Source organism: Hyperolius riggenbachi, chromosome 4 (assembly GCF_040937935.1).
Source record: "Hyperolius riggenbachi isolate aHypRig1 chromosome 4, aHypRig1.pri, whole genome shotgun sequence".
Lineage (NCBI taxonomy): Eukaryota > Metazoa > Chordata > Amphibia > Anura > Hyperoliidae > Hyperolius > Hyperolius riggenbachi.
The window spans coordinates 335,444,019-335,463,701 of NC_090649.1; the positions used below are offsets into that span (position 1 = coordinate 335,444,019).

Sequence of the window (19,683 nt, forward strand, 5' to 3'; positions counted from 1 at the left end):
GTGGGTCTACAGGAAGCGATCGGATTCTCCTTCTGATCTCAATGCAATGAGTCGTGCTGTAGTCTGTGAGCTGTCTTTTAAGGTCCAATGATTGAAATCTATTGATAATCTGAGTGTAGTGTGTGGAGGGATTCAATTGGATAGAGCCCTCGCTGATCAGATAATGATTGGAGAGGAATCTATCTGATGCTCACATCAACCAGTGTATGACCACCATAACACCTCACTGCATCCTATCTGTTCCTGTCCATAAATTTTGGGGTTATCCTGAGGGACATGTCCGGGTAACATCTTGCGGTAAAATAGTTCAATGGCCTCTAGGGTTACTGGTCCTTTATTTATTGAGGGTGCTAAAGACACAGGTGTTATCCTCGCTCCGAGGTGATTCCTCACTCTAGGTTAGTCTGTGATGTCTTGCATGGGGTGCGCTTATAACACAGCATCACAAGCAATAAAAGCAGCATTTTTTAAAGTAAGCCAGCAATGTTATGATCTATATTTTACATATGACAGGTATACTTCAATGACAAACAAAATGGTATACAGTATTTCTAATCAGTCTGCAGAAATCTAGTTCCCCAGCAGGTATTTTCATTAGAACATTGTCATGAGAAAATATAACATTGATTTGCCATTGAAATGCAGTCTAGAGCTCGTTTATCACAACCAGACTTTGCTTTCACTGATAAGAAAAGCTGGTCATTATTTAAATGCACAATTTGACATTACCAAGCAAGGTACATTTATTGTTATTAGGGCACAATTTGTTAGCTTTTTAAGCACTTTCCACAAAGGCTTAAAGAAAACCTGTTATTTATTCACACTTCAAACAAAGTAACACTTTCTGTATCTTGAAGTCACAAACTGGCTGTACGATTCCATTATTACTTCTTTTCCATAGTTGATACCTGCTTCCTTGCTCTAGTGTTGGCTTGTACTGATGACGCGCCCATACAAGTCGCGGTCACTAGAGCGAGAAGTGCAGCGGTGAAGAGGTCGGCTATCCCCACGGGCACTGCTGGAGAGGTAAGAGCCTACATCAGCGGGGGACATTGCTGACATAGCGGGGACATGAAGGAGATAGTGGGGGACATTGCCGACATAGCGGGGACATGGAGGAGATAGCGGGGGACATTGCCGACATAGCGGGGACATGGGGACATTGTAGAGACAGGGGGACATGGAGGAGATAGCGAGGATACAGCAGCACTACACTTTATACATTTAAACATTGAGCAGGGACATATCCAAGTAGCGGGGACATGGCGGACATAGCGGTGACATGGCGGAGGTACAGCAGAGCTACATTGTATACATTTAAACATCGAGCAGGGACACGTGCAAGTAGCAGGGACATCGGAGAGAAGCAGGGACATGGCAGAGATAGCGGGGACAAGGGAAGAAACAGACACATGGGAGATAGCAGGAACACCTGGGGACAGAAGGTGGATACCTGGGAGGACAGGAGAGGGGTCACCTAGGGACAGAAGGGGACCCTGGGAACAGAAGGGGACACTTGAGAGGACAGAAGGGGACACCTGGGAGGACAGAAGGGGACACCTGAGAGGACAGAAGGGGACACCTGAGAGGACAGAAGGGGACACCTGAGAGGACAGAAGGGGACACCTGAGAGGACAGAAGGGTACACCTGAGAGGACAGAAGGGGACATAGGAGCATATCAACTGGGGGAGAACATCTTCAAGACGCTCCTGGAACATGGACGCACCAGGTTTAGTATTTTTTTTCCTGGATTTTGCCCTCTAAACCTAGGTGCGTCTTATATTCCGGAGCGTCTTATACGGCGAAAAATACGGTACATTCCACCAAAATATAGTGCTATCATCTAATCCTTACACCTTTATGGGAATATCATTTTACATTCTGTGTAGGTTACACGACTGAACAATTTCTGCAGTTTTTACAAAATTTTAGTATGTCCTTCAATTTTGTACATTTATTTATAGAAGGGTAAATCCTTATTAATCAGATCTTTCCATTCTGTAAAGGATGAAGTCCATCATATAGCAAGGAGATTCTTTGCACAATGGAATAGGATTGGACCCTGGCTAGATTTTTTGATCAGCAGTCCTTGTCTTCTTTTAGCCCTCAGAGGCAGATTTATGGAGACAATATCAGGAAAATCCAGTGTATGTAAGAACATTTTCCCAGAAAGCTTGAATTTAAGGATAGAACCACACAGGGCATAACTATGAATCATGGGGGCCCCCCGCAAAATGTAGATAGGGCCACCCAATGTTCATACTCTTTACCTTGCTAACCATGGTGACCCTCATCTTGGGGGTCATAAAACGAGTGTGGAAATTATAATCTTCACACTAATAACCAGTGTAGCCACAAAAACACCTGATCTGAAGGATGGGTCCCTTTATCAGAGGGAGGGAAATAGTAGCTGGGCCCCCTTTACAGCTCTGTCCCCCCTGCTCCCTTGTAGTTACGTCCCTGGGACCACATCATAAGGACTACATTTGGGCGCACTATGCGCCTCCATAGGCTGTAATATGACTTACAGCTATAGTGGTGCTCAGTGATTTGGGAGCCATCAAAAGACAAGATTTGGGATCTGTGGTCATTTATGTGCTATAGTATGAAGCTGTAGTAGCAAGATATTAGCTTAGCTCTGTTTGGGCCCAACAGTACTCTCTCTACTGGAGAGTTTTAAAGTAATCTGGCTGTTAGACCAATCTGTACATGAGTGGCTTGCTTGACTTGAAAGTATACAAAGGGTGACTGGAATGGTATCACAATCTCATTGATTCGATGCACTACATTTCCGGAAGTCTTAAGCCTCCAAATAAGATATCCCATTCCAATTGTGAAATCAAAATCAGAGCTATACAACTCTGACAGAGATCAGAACTCAGTGTTATAAACTGTTCTAAATCACCTTGCTTCGACACCAGCAACTTCTTATAGCTGCGTCTCACAGACTGTGAGATAACTTGACTCTCACACAGCAAGCAGGAGATAGACTTTTTCAGGCTTCTTCAACGTTTAAGGAGTTTATTCATGAAACAGATATACAGATAGATACAGTTCATCACACCCTAGCAAAGCCAATCTTCCATGTTGCGTTACAGCTGCGTGAGTACCTTCCTGCTGAAGGTACCCAGGTCTTCTTGCATCTACTCTATGTTACATCTAGACTACCTATACAGCATACATTATATCAGATTACAGAAAGGAATGAACATGCTTAGAGAAATAATTGGGTTCCAGTCAGTAGAAGTCAGAGATGGAGGGCATGAAAGTATGAAGCAGAGTGAGCTCTGATCGCCCACCTCCGTTTTAATACCGACTAGGAAAGAGTTAACTGTGACATCATATTCGCCCTTCCCTAGACCAGACTATTGGTTGGGCCACCTCGTGGTGTCATAATACCCACCCACTCGATTAATATTTAATGTCACCTTTCCTTTACTTACTGGAATGTGGATGTTTATTAAATATGGCTGATGTTTATTGTTCCAGTGGCGTACAAGCTGAGGTCAGCGAGACCTGCGGCCTTGTCCACAGAACAGCTTCTTGGTATGTTCTAGGTCTGCTGACAGAACTGCAGATTTTCTCATTAAGAGAAAATCCCTTAAAGGGCAGGTCTGCTCCTCAAGCCTTTTTGACTAACTCAGTCCAAATAACTGAGGCCTACTTAAATTATAACACTCAGGAAGCCTAAAATATGAGAAAATGAACAGTTGGGGGGATGTCAGTAAAAGTTAGTAAACTATAAACTATAATAATTTTATATGTACTGGATACTTGGTCCCTAGCATTTAACTAGTGCAAAACAACCACTATTCAAGAAGTATTTCTTAACCTTCCTGGCGGTAACCCCGAACTTAGTTCGGGGTAAGCCGCGCAGGAGGTTTTCTCCGGCCCTGCTCGGCCGATTTTCTTAATTTTTTTTTTTGCTGGACGCAGCTAGCACTTTGCTAGCTGCGCCAGCACACTGATCGCCGCCGCCCCGCGCCCGATCGCCGCTATCCATTGCGGCGCGCGGGCCCCCCCCCCCCAGACCCCGTGCGCTGCCTGGCCAATCAGTGCCAGGCAGCGCTGAGGGGTGGATCGGGACTCCCAATGACGTCATGACGTTGCTGACGTCATCCCGCCCCGTCGCCATGGCAACGGGGGAAGCCCTCCAGGAAATCCCGTTCTTTGAACGGGATTTCCTGATCGGAGATCGCCAAAGGCGATCGAAGCGGGCGGGGGGATGCCGCTGAGCAGCGGCTATCATGTAGCGAGCCCTGGGCTCGCTACATGATTTTAAAAAACAAAAAACAAAAAAAAACTGCCGCGCTGCCTGCTGGCGGAATTTTTCATACCGCCAGGAGGGTTAAAGAAAACCTGAACTGAAAATTAAAAGTCAAAATAAGCATACACAAGTCATACTTACCTCCCATGTAGTCTATTCCTCACGGCCCTTTTACACTTAGGCCTCAATTCACGGAGCTTTATCAAACACTTTATCAAACGTTTGATAATTTACCTCATGGGTAAAATCTAATTTTGAATTCACTAAGGGGTTATAGATTTATCGAATGTTTTATCGATGAAATGATCAATGAATCTATAACACCTTAGTGAATTCAAAATTAGATTTTACCCATGAGGTAAATTATCAGACGTTTGATAAAGTGTTTGATAAAGCTCTGTGAATTGAGGCCTTAATCAGTTGCTCTCAGTTAAAACGGAAAGAAAACTGATTTTCAAAGTAATGCCCATGTTTTCCTATGGCACCTTTCACACTTAACGCGTTTTAACTGAAATCTTCTTCCCAATGCACTGCTATGGAAAAAACGCGTACCAACGCACACCAACTGATTAAGTGTAAAAGGGCCCTCAGTTTCTTTCTCCTCTCCTGCGTCCTGTTAGTTCACTGTGATCAAGGGAATTTTCCATCCTCCATTTTGAAAATGGCCATTACCCATAACAGCTTTCTGGTCAGCACACGGTTAAACTGTAACATCGCCCACTTGAGCCATAGGGAAACATGAACATTACTTGGTACATCAGTTGTCCTCTCCGCTATAACTGACAGCAACTGATATTTTACTGACAGCAACTGATATATTTCAAATCTGACAAAATATTGTCAGAACTGGAAGGGATTATTGTCAGAAGTAAATGGTGAGCTTCTGAAAGGAACTGATGGCGAGGTAACTATGTAATGTTCATTTGAAGTTACCTCATGTGTTTATTTTAAATATTTTTACTCAGTACAGGTTCCCTTTAAGTAACTTTGAATATGTACACATACCTGTTCACCATTGCTGACTGAGGCGTGCGGAGCAGAATTTGTGGAAAATGAATCAAGGAAAGCTAAATCTGCAGCTGTATTGCCAGAAGCAGCACCATCAGACACAAACTATAAGAAAAATTATACAAAGAAAATACAATAAATGAGATATAATTCTAACTGCAATCTCTTAAATTATTATTTGTGGGACTGAGGCAGGCTTGCCGCAATGTTCCCTCCAATTCTGTCCTCTTAAAGGGGAGTGAATGGGGCGGAGAACATAAGGAAATAGGAGGGTGATAGGAGGGAGCGTCTTCCTATATGAAAATGTGAGTTTGGTCAAAAGTAAAAATTTTCTAAAAGTGATTTTGGGGCCTGGAGGTACGAAGAGTGGAACAGACAATGCACAGAGGTATGTGGATCCAGCATTAACAAACCTCTGTGCTTACATTAGAAAGCTTTTACCCAGGTCAGGTGTCATTTAATGGAAGCTGGGCTTAAATCTTTCCAACTGCACAAAGATAGCTTTTATATGGTATATGGTGCCCTTCATGTCCCATTTGGTGAAATTTACCAGACTCCTGTTAGAGTGAGGGGGGGGGGGGGGGGGGTAAGAGAATCAATCACAGGCTGGACACACGGATTGAAGTAAAAACACAAGAGGTTCTAACTTCTAACCATACTATAAAAAGTACCCTTTCATTCTTTGAAGTTAGACTATAAAGCCCACATTCAGGTAGAAAGGTTCCCCTGGTCTTCACTAGTACTTCACTAGAATACCAAAACATTAGCTAAACTGTCTGCCACAGATACAGATTGCAATCTTCTCAGAGGGATTCAGTCTCTACTTGCCCTCTTGCAGTCTGGACAGTGGGATGATGCAATCTAAACATGCCTCCAACAGCACCTGAAACAACATTCACATACTCTGCTTTTGTTCATGAGATAAACATGTCCACAGTCCCATGTTTCATTTACATGCAACAAAACTGCACAGAGTTATCTCACAGACATAATGTAGTAGAAGGAGACAGAAGCGCTGTGTAGCACATATGTAATGCTTGCAAAACTTTAATCTTCCAGGTCACGTAACAGACAAAAAAGCAAAGGGAGTGACAGATGGCCTAACAGCCGTTTTGCGAGATATGCAGCCTGCTTCCTCAGAGTCTCTGAGGAAGCGGGCTGCATATCCCGTGAAACGGCTGTTAGGCCATCTTTCACTCCCTTTGCTTTTTTGTCTGTTACGTGACCTGGAAACCAGGAGTTAGCTTACCTGGTAACGACATTTTAAGTAACACTCCAGGACAGGTACACATTGAGACTTGGCTCCTCCCAGGAACAGGAAATATCCCTCAGCCTCTCTATAAATTAAACATGGACCAAGGGTCAGGCAGTATATCATCAAGGAACAGGAACAATATACATTAACATAACCCTACTATATTACATTAAAATACATATAATATAACATGTATATCATGCAATATATGATATATATGGGGGTGGGTACCCCCACCTGTCCTGGAGTGTTACTTAAAATGTCGTTACCAGGTAAGCTAACTCCTGGTTTTTCCAGTAACACTCCAGGACAGGTACACATTGAGATGATCAGCAAGAAATCAATCACCAACCTTAGGGTGGGCTAACTGCCTTTAAGACAGTTCTTCTGAAGCCTTGATCGGTCTCCGTTATCCGGTCCAATCGATAGTGCTTCCTGAAGGTTCCCAAACTCTTCCAGGTCGCAGCCTTGCAGATGTTCAGCGGTGAAGCACCTGCCCTGTAAGCCCACGTTGTTGCGGCTGCCCTGGTGTAATGGGCCTTTAAGGTTCCCTGGAGGATCCTTACCCATAATTTGTATGCCTCCAGAATACAATCTTTAATCCTTTTGGCAATTGTTTTTGTAGCGGTTTTTAATCCTTTGGATTTTCCTGCATCCTTTATGAACAGTGATTCTGATTTTCTGAACTCTAACTTTCTCCAGGTAAGTTATAAGGTTATCTTTTTCTGATTTTGGATTAATACAGAAAGATGGCAATACGATCACCTGTGTTCTGTGGAACATGTCACCAACCTTTGGTAGGAATTCTGGGCTTGTCCGGCGAACTACTCGATCATTAAAGGAGGAACAATATGGTTCTTTGTATGAGAGAGCTTGGAGTTCACTAATGCGCCCAGCTGAAGTGATCGCTGCCAAAAATACTGTTTTAAGAGTACACATTTTTAATGAATCTTCATTAAACTCAGATGTCAATGCTTGCGACACTAAAGATAAATCCCATTTCGGGAATGGTTTAACCATAACTGGTCTCTTGATTTTACAAATCTGATTATAAAAAGGGTCTAAAGCTATCTTTTTATCCACACAAAAAAACTGATAGGGCAGAAATTTGGACCTTAATTGTACTTAAGGCCAACCTTTTTCCTACGCCCTCCTGCAGAAATTCTAAAATTGTAGCCATTTCTGTTAACTAAAAATTAGAGTTTTCTAACCACAAAATAAGAGTTTCCCAATCCTTTTGGTATATTAGAAGAGTATTGTCTTTTCTACTTTTCAAGAGAGTATTAACTACTCTTGAGGACAATCCCTTGACTTCAAGCACTGCCCTTTCAGAAACTACGCTGTAAGTTTTCACTTTTCTAGGTTTACTACAGCCTGGTCTTGTACCTGTATCATGTTCTCTGACACTGGTATTTCCCATGGTTGGTCTATTAACATTGATAGGAGAAGCGGATACCCTGCCCTCTTGGGCCAGTTAGTAGCAATGAGAATCATGTGACAGTCTGATTCCATATCAGAGTCAGGCATCAATTGCTACAGGATTGTCCATTATATTAAGGGAACGTAACTGTTTGCACTTCCTGTTGGATTTGTTTGCGAATAAGTCCAGTTGGGCTGGCCCCATTTTCTCACAATTATTTTGCATAAACTCTGATTCCGAGACCACTATGTGTTCGTTATCTGGAGTCTGCTTATCTGATCTGCCAGAACATTGAGCGACCCCTTCAGGTGCCCTGCTGTTAGTTATAGCAAGTTTTGGTCTGCTATGTCAAGGATCTCCAAGGTCAAAAATAATGACCTGGTTCCCCCCTTGCGATTCAGATATGCTACCACAGTTGCATTGTCTAATTGTACTTGAACATGACACGCTTTCAGAATATAAAATGTGCTGATTAGTGCCATTTTTGCCGCCATCAGTTCCCTGAAGTTCGATGAGTGTTCCATCATTGACTGATTCCAGACACCCTGAACCTGAAAGGTGGCCACATGTGCCCCACATCCTGACAAACTTGCATCTGTTGCCTTGTGTGAGGTTTTGAACTACTTGCCACCATCGTAAACTTTTTTTTTTTTTTTTTTTTTCACTTGGGGATCCACTGCCACCATATTGTCTAGTGTATCCTGTTTGTTCCAATTGGTAACATCCAATATTGTAGAATACTGGTATGCTTCAGAGCCCACTGAGCTCCTGGCACAACTGAAGTCAGAAGACCCAGAAGCTGCATGATTTGTCTGAGTGTTACTGACTGACATGCATTGAACTTTGTTTACAATCATCTGTATCTTTTCCTGTGGAAGAAATATCTTTTGTTGTACTGAATCTATTATAAACCCCAGAAACCAAATACTCTGTGTTGGAACAAGCTGCGATTTCTCTTTGCTCACTATCCAGCTTGCCTCCTGCAGTTGATGTAATACAGTCTGTGTTCCTCTAGTTCTTTTAATTTTTTTTTTTTTTTTTTTTTTTGCCACTATCAGAAGATCGTCCAGGTAAGGTATTATGATAAGGCGTATTCTGTACATTGCAGCAATCAATTCTACCATAACATTAGTAATTTTGAAGCTGATGTTATGCCAAATGGGAGGCAGCAAAACTGAAAGTGCTGAACCCCTTTTTCCATTTGTACTGCAAATCTTAGGAACGCTTGAGATTTTAACTCGATTGGTATATGTCAATAAGCATCCTGAAGATCTATGCTTGCCATAAAGCCGTTTGGCATCAGAAGATTTCTTATTGAGTAAATCGACTCCATACGAAACTTTTCGTATTTTATGTATGGGTTGATTGGTTTTAAATTCTAAATGCAATAGTATTCTGTATTTTCCTTACGGCTTTTGGATCAGAAATACTTCTGAATAGAAGCCCTCGCCTCTCTGATCCACAGGCACCACTGATACCACTTTTCTATCTAGCATGTCTGTGATAATCTCTTGTAACATTTCCTGATGTTGAGGCAAAGTTAACTCTTTAGTGAAATTAAACTTTTTTTTTTTTTTTTTTTCCTCCCTGGTTTTTAGGTTTGTCTGTTTTGACGAAAAAAACACCTCTTCCCCTGTTTAAATTGTCTCTTTATAGGGAACAATTTTTTTCTATTAGCAGTTCTTTCAAGAACTTCTAATTCTGGGTCGAAAAAAGTATCACCCACTACTGGAATGGAACAGACTATCTTTATATGTCATACTTCTATGCAATGTTTTAATCCATAAATGTCTTCTTGCTACATTAGAAATACCCGCTGCTTTTGCTGTTAACCTTATTGACTCTGAAGCTGCGTCAATTATATAAGCAATTGCCTTATGCATTGCTGTCATGGAGTTTATTAATTGATCTTTAGGTGTATCCTTATTAATATCTTCCAATTGCTGCAACCACAGTGCTATCACACTTGCTACACAGGTTGTAGCAGCTGAAGGCCTGAAGTTAGCACAGATAGCAGGCCACAGTATTTTAAATACATATTCATTTTTATCTGATTGGTCCTATAAGTGTCCAAGATCCTCAAAGGCCAATTCATCATCCTTATTGCCTTGAGAAAAAGTTGCATATAGTTTAGGATTCTTGTCCCACCTTTTGCAATCTTTCTCAGAAACCGGAAACAGTCTTTTAAACCCCCTAGACCTGAATAACTTTCTAATGGGGTTCTTCCATTTACTTGTAATAAGGTTGATTGATGAACTGGAAAACACAGCTCTTGTGGATTTTCCATACCTTCATATAATTCATCATGCATTGAAGCAGGTTCAGTAACTGTTTTACTTAAATTTAAATTTTCATATATGGCCGTTAATAAAATGTCAGTTTCCGCCACAGGGAATTTAAACTTTGACGGTTTATTTTCTATTTCTTGCCCCTCAGAGTTTGCAGAATCACCATTATCACTAATTTCCTCTTCATCAGAACATTAATTGATTTATTAGTCTTCCTAGTAGCTTTATGCTTAATGACTTCCGACACCTGAGGCAGAGTCGCCTTATCAGCTTGAGTATTAGCTGGTGTGTCAGGTAGAAGGTGTAGTAGTAGCTTTAAATATCTTTACAGTATCTTTTAAATCTCATCTCAAAACATGTATGTCTCTTTGAGATGCAGATTCCTGCCTCATTACTTTGTAAGTGCAATCTCTGCATAGCAGTTTTGTTAATGCAGGATTGACTTTTTGAATTACACACAGGGCACTGTTTAATTAGTTTAGCAAGGTCAGGTACTTTAGTCGAAGTGCCCTGCAAAAAACACAAAACAATATTTAGTTCCACATAACAGCTTTAAAGCCCAATGCACAAACAAATAGTTATATCTGCTTAAGGCTTATATGCTTATATCTGTTAATCAAGTAGTATAAACACTTTCAGCTTTCCTCCACAAAAAAATGCATGGAAAATGTAATTCATTTGCAGACTTTAAATGAGCACACAAAAAAGTCCTTAAATTAAATCCTCACAACTTATCATATTACTCTTTAACACAGCAGAAAAGTGTGAGCACATTGCTTAAACAAGATGATGCATAATCTGTTTCACAAAGCAATGCCTTTGTGCAGCACAACATACCACCAAACAAATTGCTGCATGCGGAAAAAGCGCTCCCACAAGAGTCACCACCGCAGCCCGGGTCCCAGCAGAGCAATCTTACCCGTCCTGGCTCCTGCTCTATCTCCGACATCCTTCCACGATGTGCCAGACGCTGGGACTCCGGACGGCCACTCCTCTCCACCCGGCAAACCGGTAGTGGCGTCACGCGACCCGGGAGTTCTCCCCGAGGTCGCGGCCGAGAGACTTCCGCAAACCGCCTCCGCCATGCGTATCTGTCGGACGCCACTATCGTGCCGCTGCCTCCGCTTGGTGTGTCCTCAGAGCGACCCCTCCTGAAGCGATGCCTATCCATCATCCAGGCCGACCAACAGGGCGCAATATCCCGCTGAAAGCAGCTACCTTAAGGCAACCCCACAGGTACTTCCAGGGACAGCAGATACTCTGTATCCAGAGAGCATGCTGCTCTGTGCCAACACATTCCCTAGCCACCCAGGCTCTCCGGGACAGCGAGCACATAGAGAGACCTGGTTCCTGGACCAGGAAATATCCAATACTGCCTGACCCTTGGTCCATGTTTAATTTATAGAGAGGCTGAGGGATATTTCCTGTTCCTGGGAGGAGCCAAGTCTCAATGTGTACCTGTCCTGGAGTGTTACTGGAAAAAATTAAAGTTTTGCAAGCATTACATATGTGGTACACAGTGCTTTTGTCTCCTCCTTCTACATTGTGATTCTACAAGCTAGTAGCACACTACGGCTTAGCACCCTCGGTCACAGTGCCTCAGCCTTAGGGCCTTTCCACTACACAATGATTCTGGATGCAGAAAAACTGACTCCAATGAATGCCTATGGGCCTGTTTCCACTAAATGTGATTTGTCTGATGCAGATTTCCCATAGGCCTTCATGGGGTCAGTTTTCTGCATCCAGAATCCGCATGTAGTGGAAATAGGCCCTTAGTTTTGAGTGCCAGCCTTCCGGTCTTCTCCTATTGCACGAATTTTTGCAGACATGTTTTCCTCAAATAAAGAAAACTTTAGTACAGGAGATTCCCATACAGGCTGTCATCCCTGATCCTTTCTGGTCATATAAGAATGGTTAAGGAATTATAAGGTAGCAAACATGACCTTAATATAAACTTATGAGATAATTATATGCAATGTGTTTTACCAATGTTAAATAAAACATTAGTAACATAGAACAGATTCTTATGTGTGAGTTTAAGTTTAATGGCCTAGTTTGTTAAGACTGCATTCTCAACAGCAGGTAAGACCAAATATCAGCTTCATATAGTTGCAAAACAGAAGTAACAACCCCTTGTTTTTTCCAGCACTAAAATTCTATCAGCAGGGGTTTTTCAACCACGTTAAAAAGTGTTTGCCTTCTATTTGCTTTTCAGGAAACCAGACTAAATTTTACAATCTAAGAATATCTTTGCGAAGCTAACTATTTTTTTTAACACTTGTAGATGAAAACACAGAGGTACTTCAGACAATTTCTTGGTAAGACTACTACATATAGGCCTCAATTCACTAAGCTTTATCAAACACTTTATCAAACGTTTGATAATTTACCTCATGGGTAAAATCTAATTTTAAATTCACTAAGGTGTTATATATTTATTGAATGTTTTATCAATAAAACATTCAATAAATCTATAACACCTTAGTGAATTGAAAATTAGATTTTACCCATGAGGTAAATTATCAAACGTTTGATAAAGTGTTTGATAAAGCTTAGTGAATTGAGGCCATAGTCAGATAGCAGGAAGTTGTAATCTTGCGCTACTTTGAGATGGCCTAGGCTTTTTTTATATGCACAGTTGTCGAGGATATCCCTTTAAATGCACCTGAGTGCTGCTTCTCCACAGGGAGGCTCCAGAAGACTACAGAAACAGAGAAAAAAATAGAAGAGCTCCAATCGTGCATTAGGCTTTCTTTAATAAAACACCCATATATTAATGCACTTACATGAGTATGTAGTTAAAATCGCGTATAAGAGGCCGCCCACGTCAACACTCTATTCCTTAGTCTGGCCATGACCTTGGGACCGCTGCTGGAATCCTCCGATATACGCTCGGAGACGGTGAGAGAGTCGGGGGGAGGGGCGTGTCCTCAGTGCGCTAGTGCCCAATGTCACTACCGGTTTCGGCGTAATCCACGCCTTCCTCAGGCAACGTTTGGGCTTCCTGGACCGGCTAAATAGTATCCCGCAGGATAGATTAAGATAAGGAGGCGGGCGAAATAGCCCCACTTCATGTATGACGCTGCCGCTGTAATGATGTGAGCGGCAGCGGCGGTAAATAATTACAATACAGTTTTAAACATATTAAAAACAAATTAAAAACAAGATACATGCAGTAAAAATCATGCTCATAATTAAAAATGCTGACATTTGATAATAAACGGGTATGATTTACCCACAGACAAAAACCTTGCCAAAATAGATAAACTAAATAAAAAATATATAAAAAACTGCCACTGCCTTAAGCATCCAATTACTGCTGTGGATGCTGTAGATACTATCCACATAGACTTGGTACAATTATATGTGGTTTTTGGTGGCTTAGGCCTCGTTTCCATCTATGCGCTTCTATCCGCTTCTGTCCACTTCTCAGCTACATGTATCAATCTGTAAGGCCTCGTTTACATCATACGCGCGTCCGTGCGCATTTGGAAGCGATATGCTGAAATGCAGGAACGGCAGAAGGGCATAGACAGATGTGCTATGAAGTACTTGCGTACTGCTGCCTGCATTTTGCCCGCAAGCGCAGAGCTGATCCCATCACTGTCAATGGATGGGATCAGCAGCACAGCGGCGCAGATGGCGTGTGATCGTATGCGTTGCATTCGGATCACATGGCCATCTGCGCCAGCTAGATGTGAACAAGGCCTAACATTGATGTGCTGAAAAAAAAAGTGGACAGAAGCGCACAGATGGAAACAAGGCCTTGAGCATATTCTTAAAATGGGACATTAAGGTTATTGACACATCTGGAACTTTGCAGTGCTCACTTGGGAACACCATTTTGTATCATGATGAACTCATTAGAGTTATAGTGCTGCAGCTGAAGTGGTAAATACTGAAATAAGATATCTAGACTGTAAGGACGTTCCCTCTTTTTGTCCAGTCTCTGCTGTACGTGGTTCACTATAACAAAAATTGTTGTTTTACTATATTGTAAAAGCTCAACCACATGAGTATGTATTTACCATTTCAGTACTTTCTTATGTATATATGTGTTGCCCACTTTTGTCTGTATTGCTCTTTGCAGTATGAAAATAAGATGATTGAATAAATATATGTAGTTAGACACAATTGCAGAGTATACATTTTTTTTTCTACTAGCTTATATTTAACATATTTATAAAATATCTCTCACCTCAATATAGTCTACTGGTACAAGTCCTCTGTCACCTTGACTGTTCTTAGCTTCAATCCATCCTCCACCAACATCCTGCAAGAGATTACAATGTATAAAATAGGAACACACTGAGTACACACAGAGATCACATGACTAAAGAAAAAAGCAAAAAACAAAAAATCAGAAAAGCTCTCCTATACAAAAGGCTTGGTTGGTACTATAATTTTTTTCATAAAGTGTAGACATATTGGGAACATCTTGAATACTACTGAAGAAGAAGCAAGTAAATTCACCATTTTTTTCAGGGGATGTAGACAATAATAAAAAAAAGAATGATTACAACAGACTTGAGGCAAAATTCAAGTTACCGTATATACTCGCATACAAGCCGAATTTTTGACCCCCAAAAAGGGGGTCAAAAGTTGGGGGGGGTCGGCTTGTATGCGAGTCTCTATTGTGGTGGTGGTGGTCCGCGGCGCCCCCCGCCCGCTCGCTCCCTCCCTCCACGGCCGCCGCTGCTATTACCTCTTCAGCCGGCGGCCGCTTCCTCTACTGCGGGTGCCCCTCTCGCTCTGCTCGCCGTGTATCACAGCAGCGCGCCCGGCGCTGCTGCTGTGACGAGGCAGGAGAGAGCGGTTCCCCTGGTAACGGTGTCGCCGTTACCAGGGGAACCGCTCTCTCCTGCCTCATCACAGCAGCAGCGCCGGGCGCGCTGCTGTCAAACACGGCGAGCAGAGCGAGAGCGGCACCCGCAGTAGAGGAAGCGGCCGCCGGCTGAAGAGGTAATAGCAGCGGCGGCCGCGGAGGGAGCTGCGGGCGGGCGGCGGGCGGACGGGGGATCACTATACTGGCTAAACTGGGCACTATACTTGCTATACTGGACACTTTACTGGCTATACTGGGCAGTTTACTAGCTATACTGGGCATTACACTGGCTATACTGGGCACTATACTGGCTAAACTGGGCAGTTTACTAGCTATACTGGGCATTATACTGGCTATACTGGGCACTATACTGGCTAAACTGGGCACTATACTGGCTAAACTGGGCACTATACTGGCTAAACTGGGCACTATACTGGCTATACTGGACACTTTACTGGCTATACTGGACACTTTACTGGCTATACTGGGCAGTTTACTAGCTATACTGGGCATTATGCTGGCTAAACTGGGCACTATACTGGCTAAACTGGGCACTATACTTGCTATACTGGGCATTATACTGGCTAAACTGGGCAATATACTTGCTATACTGGACACTTTACTGGCTATACTGGGCAGTTTACTAGCTATACTGGGCATTATACTGCCTATACTGGGCACTATACTGGCTATACTGGGCACTTTACTAGCTATACTGGGCACTATACTAGCTCTACTGGGGCACTACCTACCAATACTGGGGCACTACCTACCAATACTGGGGCACTATACTAGCTATACTGGGCACTATACTAGCTATACTGGGCACTTTACTAGCTATACTGGGGCACTACCTACCCATACTGGGCACTATACTAGCTATACTGAGGCACTACCTACCCATACTGGGCACTATACTAGCTATACTGGGACACACTGGGGGGATCACACGGCCTGCACCAATCCAGCATTTCCTACCCCCGGCTTATATGGGGGTCAATCATTTTTCCCTGGTTTTTTTAGGTAAAAGTTGGGGGGTCGGCTTATATGCGGGTCGGCTTATATGCGAGTATATACGGTAGCTCTTCTGCATTTTTTTTTACGAATAGACCATCAACAGTATTGCAGGGTCACTGAAGTTTGTCTGTACTTTACTTGCAAAATTGCTTTTGTGGTGTAAAACTGCTCTCTAGGCTATGATGATCTAGAATGGCTAAGAAAGTCACAGTTAAGACAGTTTTATTGTCTCAGTGTTTAAATGAGATGGATGAAGTTAAGGGGTTTTCTAACCAATGTATAGGCCAACCACTAAATATGTGCAGTCTAAAATGGTAAATGAGATGCTAATAATTTTATTATGATGCAGAATTATGCACATTTTGTATGCAAATTTATGCAGCTTAAAAGTGGTAACATTTATTTGTTCCATTTTATAGTTGCATAAATTTGCACACAGATTTTATATTTACATAATCCTGTATCAACCCAGAATTATTTGCTTCCATTTGTCCTTTACTACGGGATACATGAAAAATTGCTCCTCCCACTTGAAAGGGACAGGAACACAGAAACTCTTTAAAGGGAACCAGAGACGCCAGCAAAAAGAAAATATACATACCTTGAGCTTCCTCCAGCCCCATACGCACGGATCGCTCCCACGCCGCCGTCCTCCGCTTCCTGTTTCAGCCAGTTCCGGGTCCCGTAGTTTCGGCCAGTCGGCGGCAGCACGCAGCCAATTGTCCGCATCACAGGAGCTCCCGGCATACCCTTACGCGTGCGGCTGCATACTGCGCAGCCGCGCGCGTAAGGATATGGAGGGAGCCCCTGATCATGCGGACAACTGGCCGCGTCCGCCGGAAGTGACGGGACCCGGTATCGGCCGATCCAGGAAGCGGAGGATAGCGGCGTGGGAGCGATCCAGGCTTATGGGGCTGGAAGAAGCCCCAGGTATGTATGAAATCTTTTTTCTTTTTTTGTGGCCGGCGTCTCTGGTTCCCTTTAAAGAGTAACTGTTAGGCTGTAAATACAAAATTAATTGTCTAGTGCAGGATGTTAAAATAGTAAAGAGGATGCTAACCAGGCAAATCCAAACTTTAAAATCAATCTTACTGTGCTCCTTCTCTCCCCATGCCCCCAGGCTCTAAGATGGTACGCAGATTAACACAGACGCAAAAGAGAAGTGACATGGTATGCTTTATCGGACACAAAAGCAGTAGTCCCCAGGCTCAACTGTATATAAATGGGCACCAGGATGTCACAGCTATAATTGCAAAATCCAGGTAGAGACCCAGTTATTCTTTCTTTGCATTTGATGGTATGCTGCATCAGCCTGGTCTCTTGATCTTGCAGCCGTGTTAGTGCACAGGGAGGGGGGGCCAGAGGCTGTCTACTGTCACTGTCATTGCCCCCCTCTTCCAGAGGCATGTCTGCTCCCCCTTCTGCCCTTTTGCCACCTGCCGCATATTCCCTCTTCCCCGTGATGAATTTCGGGGAAGGATGAAGGCGGTGCACATTGACTCCCAGAATAATGGTTCCAGGCGCTGCAGTTCCCTTTTATACTCTCTGCACTGCCATCGTCGGTAGTGCATAGAATAGATGGTAACGGCAGCGATTGGATCCATTGTTAGGCGAGTATGTGCCTGCTGCCGTTATCCTCCCCGCTGTGCTCACAATCAGTGCGGGGAGGAGGGGGTGAGGGGGGGGGGGGGAGATACTTTAACCTGGAGGGCACAAGATGGCCCCCTGCCAGGATACTAATAACAAAATGTGGGCAGTGCAATACATCTAATATGTAAGTAGAGCAAGCATTTATCTACTTAAATATGTATTTTTTGTGGGGCGGCAAATGATGGCTAATAGTTCCTCTTTAAAAGTCCCAACGTTTCCTCCAATCCTCAGATTTGTGAGCAGCACATTCTGTGGATCCAGGGAGGGCTGGATGTACATACACAGCTCTATAAGCCAGGCAGTGGAGCAGTGACTTGCTCTGCTGGCTTTTCTGTATTGGTCAGCAGACTCTCAGATGAGAGCCATGTATAACTGTGAGCGGCACTTGAGTTTTTTTAACTTTTGGTCCTGTCTAGAGAAAAAGCTGGGGGAGGGCAAGAGCCTGCCTTTAATGTTCTATTTAAAGAGAATCTGTACCGTGAAAATCTTACATAAATAAACGTACCAGCCTGCTTGTTGTCTTCTCCTAGCCCCCTCTGTGATATTTTCGCTGCAGCACTCTGCTTTCTTGGTGATAAAATCACTGTTTTATTCATTGTTTTTGTAAACAATGAAGATGGTCGCCAAACAGGAAATACATCATCAGAGCAGCTGCCTGTTTGTAGAGGCTCCACTCAAACGTGATTTGATTGCTGGAATGTTACACCACTTGTTGCCTTAGCTGCTTGTCTGAGCTCTGAACTGATCTTTCTGCACTCACAGCTGTTCACTAGGTCACAGCTCCTGAGCCTGCAGATGCTGGCTGTGAGCAGACCTTGTCTGACTCACACACTGCACAAACACAGAGCCTGCAGGGGGAGTGGAGGAGGTGTGTATAACTTCTCCCTATCACAGCAAAGCAGTGCATTCCTCTCTGCTTCGACAAGGCTTGACAAAGGAAAGAAGATTAGATTTATTACAGAGACAGTGCAACTAGAGAAGGCTGCAGCAAGCCAGAACACATTAAAACAGGTGTAGGAACTTATAGGATTGAAAAAATAAGGCTGAAAATTGTTAGAGTCTCTTTAAAGAAAAGAAGAAAGAGACGGCTTACAACTGGCTATAGCACACCTGACGAAGGGCCACACCCAAAACATTTTGTATTCATCTATTTGCTCCAATGCAAGCAAGTGCTGTAGCCAGTTGTGTGCAGTCTACTTCTTCTTTCCTTTGGATACCAGATGAGCAGGAGTGGTGTACCTGGAGGAGTCTGGCACAGTCAGCCAGGTACCAAGTTTGGGGACCAGTAGAGTGTGGTAGGTGAGCCTTGCAGGACATTCCTATATGTATACCTGTGAGTATTGCAGGTTTTAGTTTCCTCTTCAAAATAGCATCGTATGACCTGAGGTGTGGCTGTTCTGGGGCTGACTACCTCTACTTACTTTTGGTCTACCTAACAAAATCAGCAATGATGAATGACTGTTCGATTTTCTGTTTTTAATGTGTACTGATTTTGATTACTTACCGGTGACCTTTTGACTATTTAAACTTACATCTGTGTTTCTGTATTATAGGTTGCAAAATTGATTTTGGATTATTGTTACTTTTGTATAAATATATGATTTTTGTTTATGATTGTGTTCTCCGTTGTGCTAGACATGCCTGGGGCCAGTACTGCGCTTTCCTTTTGTGGTCCATTTTCCCACCCATACGTTGTGTATCCAAGTTCCCCATAGCGCGATCTGGCTTGCCCGGCATACATATGTCACTTAGTCTGGCAAGGGACGCATTACGGCAAGTCATCAGGGTTTGGCCGATATTTGCGTCTATGTTGTGGTCAGGCTACCTTCTTGAACCTTGTGGGTGCATTGGGCATGCGCTAGCATTTGTGTTTCCGGATGGACGGACCACGCTGGAGCGCAGAGCGCCGTGCCTACTTGGATGACGCAGTGATGGCGTTTCCTGGGGATGTG

The 19,683-nt window shown here is 43.2% G+C and overlaps 1 protein-coding gene across 2 annotated transcripts in view; it reads right to left on the reverse strand.

The window, feature by feature from the left end:
* SNX9 (sorting nexin 9) overlaps positions 1-19,683 on the reverse strand; it is a 240,724-nt gene that overhangs the window by 148,874 nt on the left and 72,167 nt on the right. For both annotated transcript variants that reach the window (XM_068231862.1, XM_068231861.1), the window contains exons 3-4: positions 14,438-14,512; positions 5,274-5,381 (exon numbers count right to left, since the gene is read on the reverse strand). In XM_068231862.1, the coding sequence (XP_068087963.1) occupies positions 5,274-5,381; positions 14,438-14,512 (183 nt within the window). The remainder of the gene's footprint in view (positions 1-5,273; positions 5,382-14,437; positions 14,513-19,683) is intronic.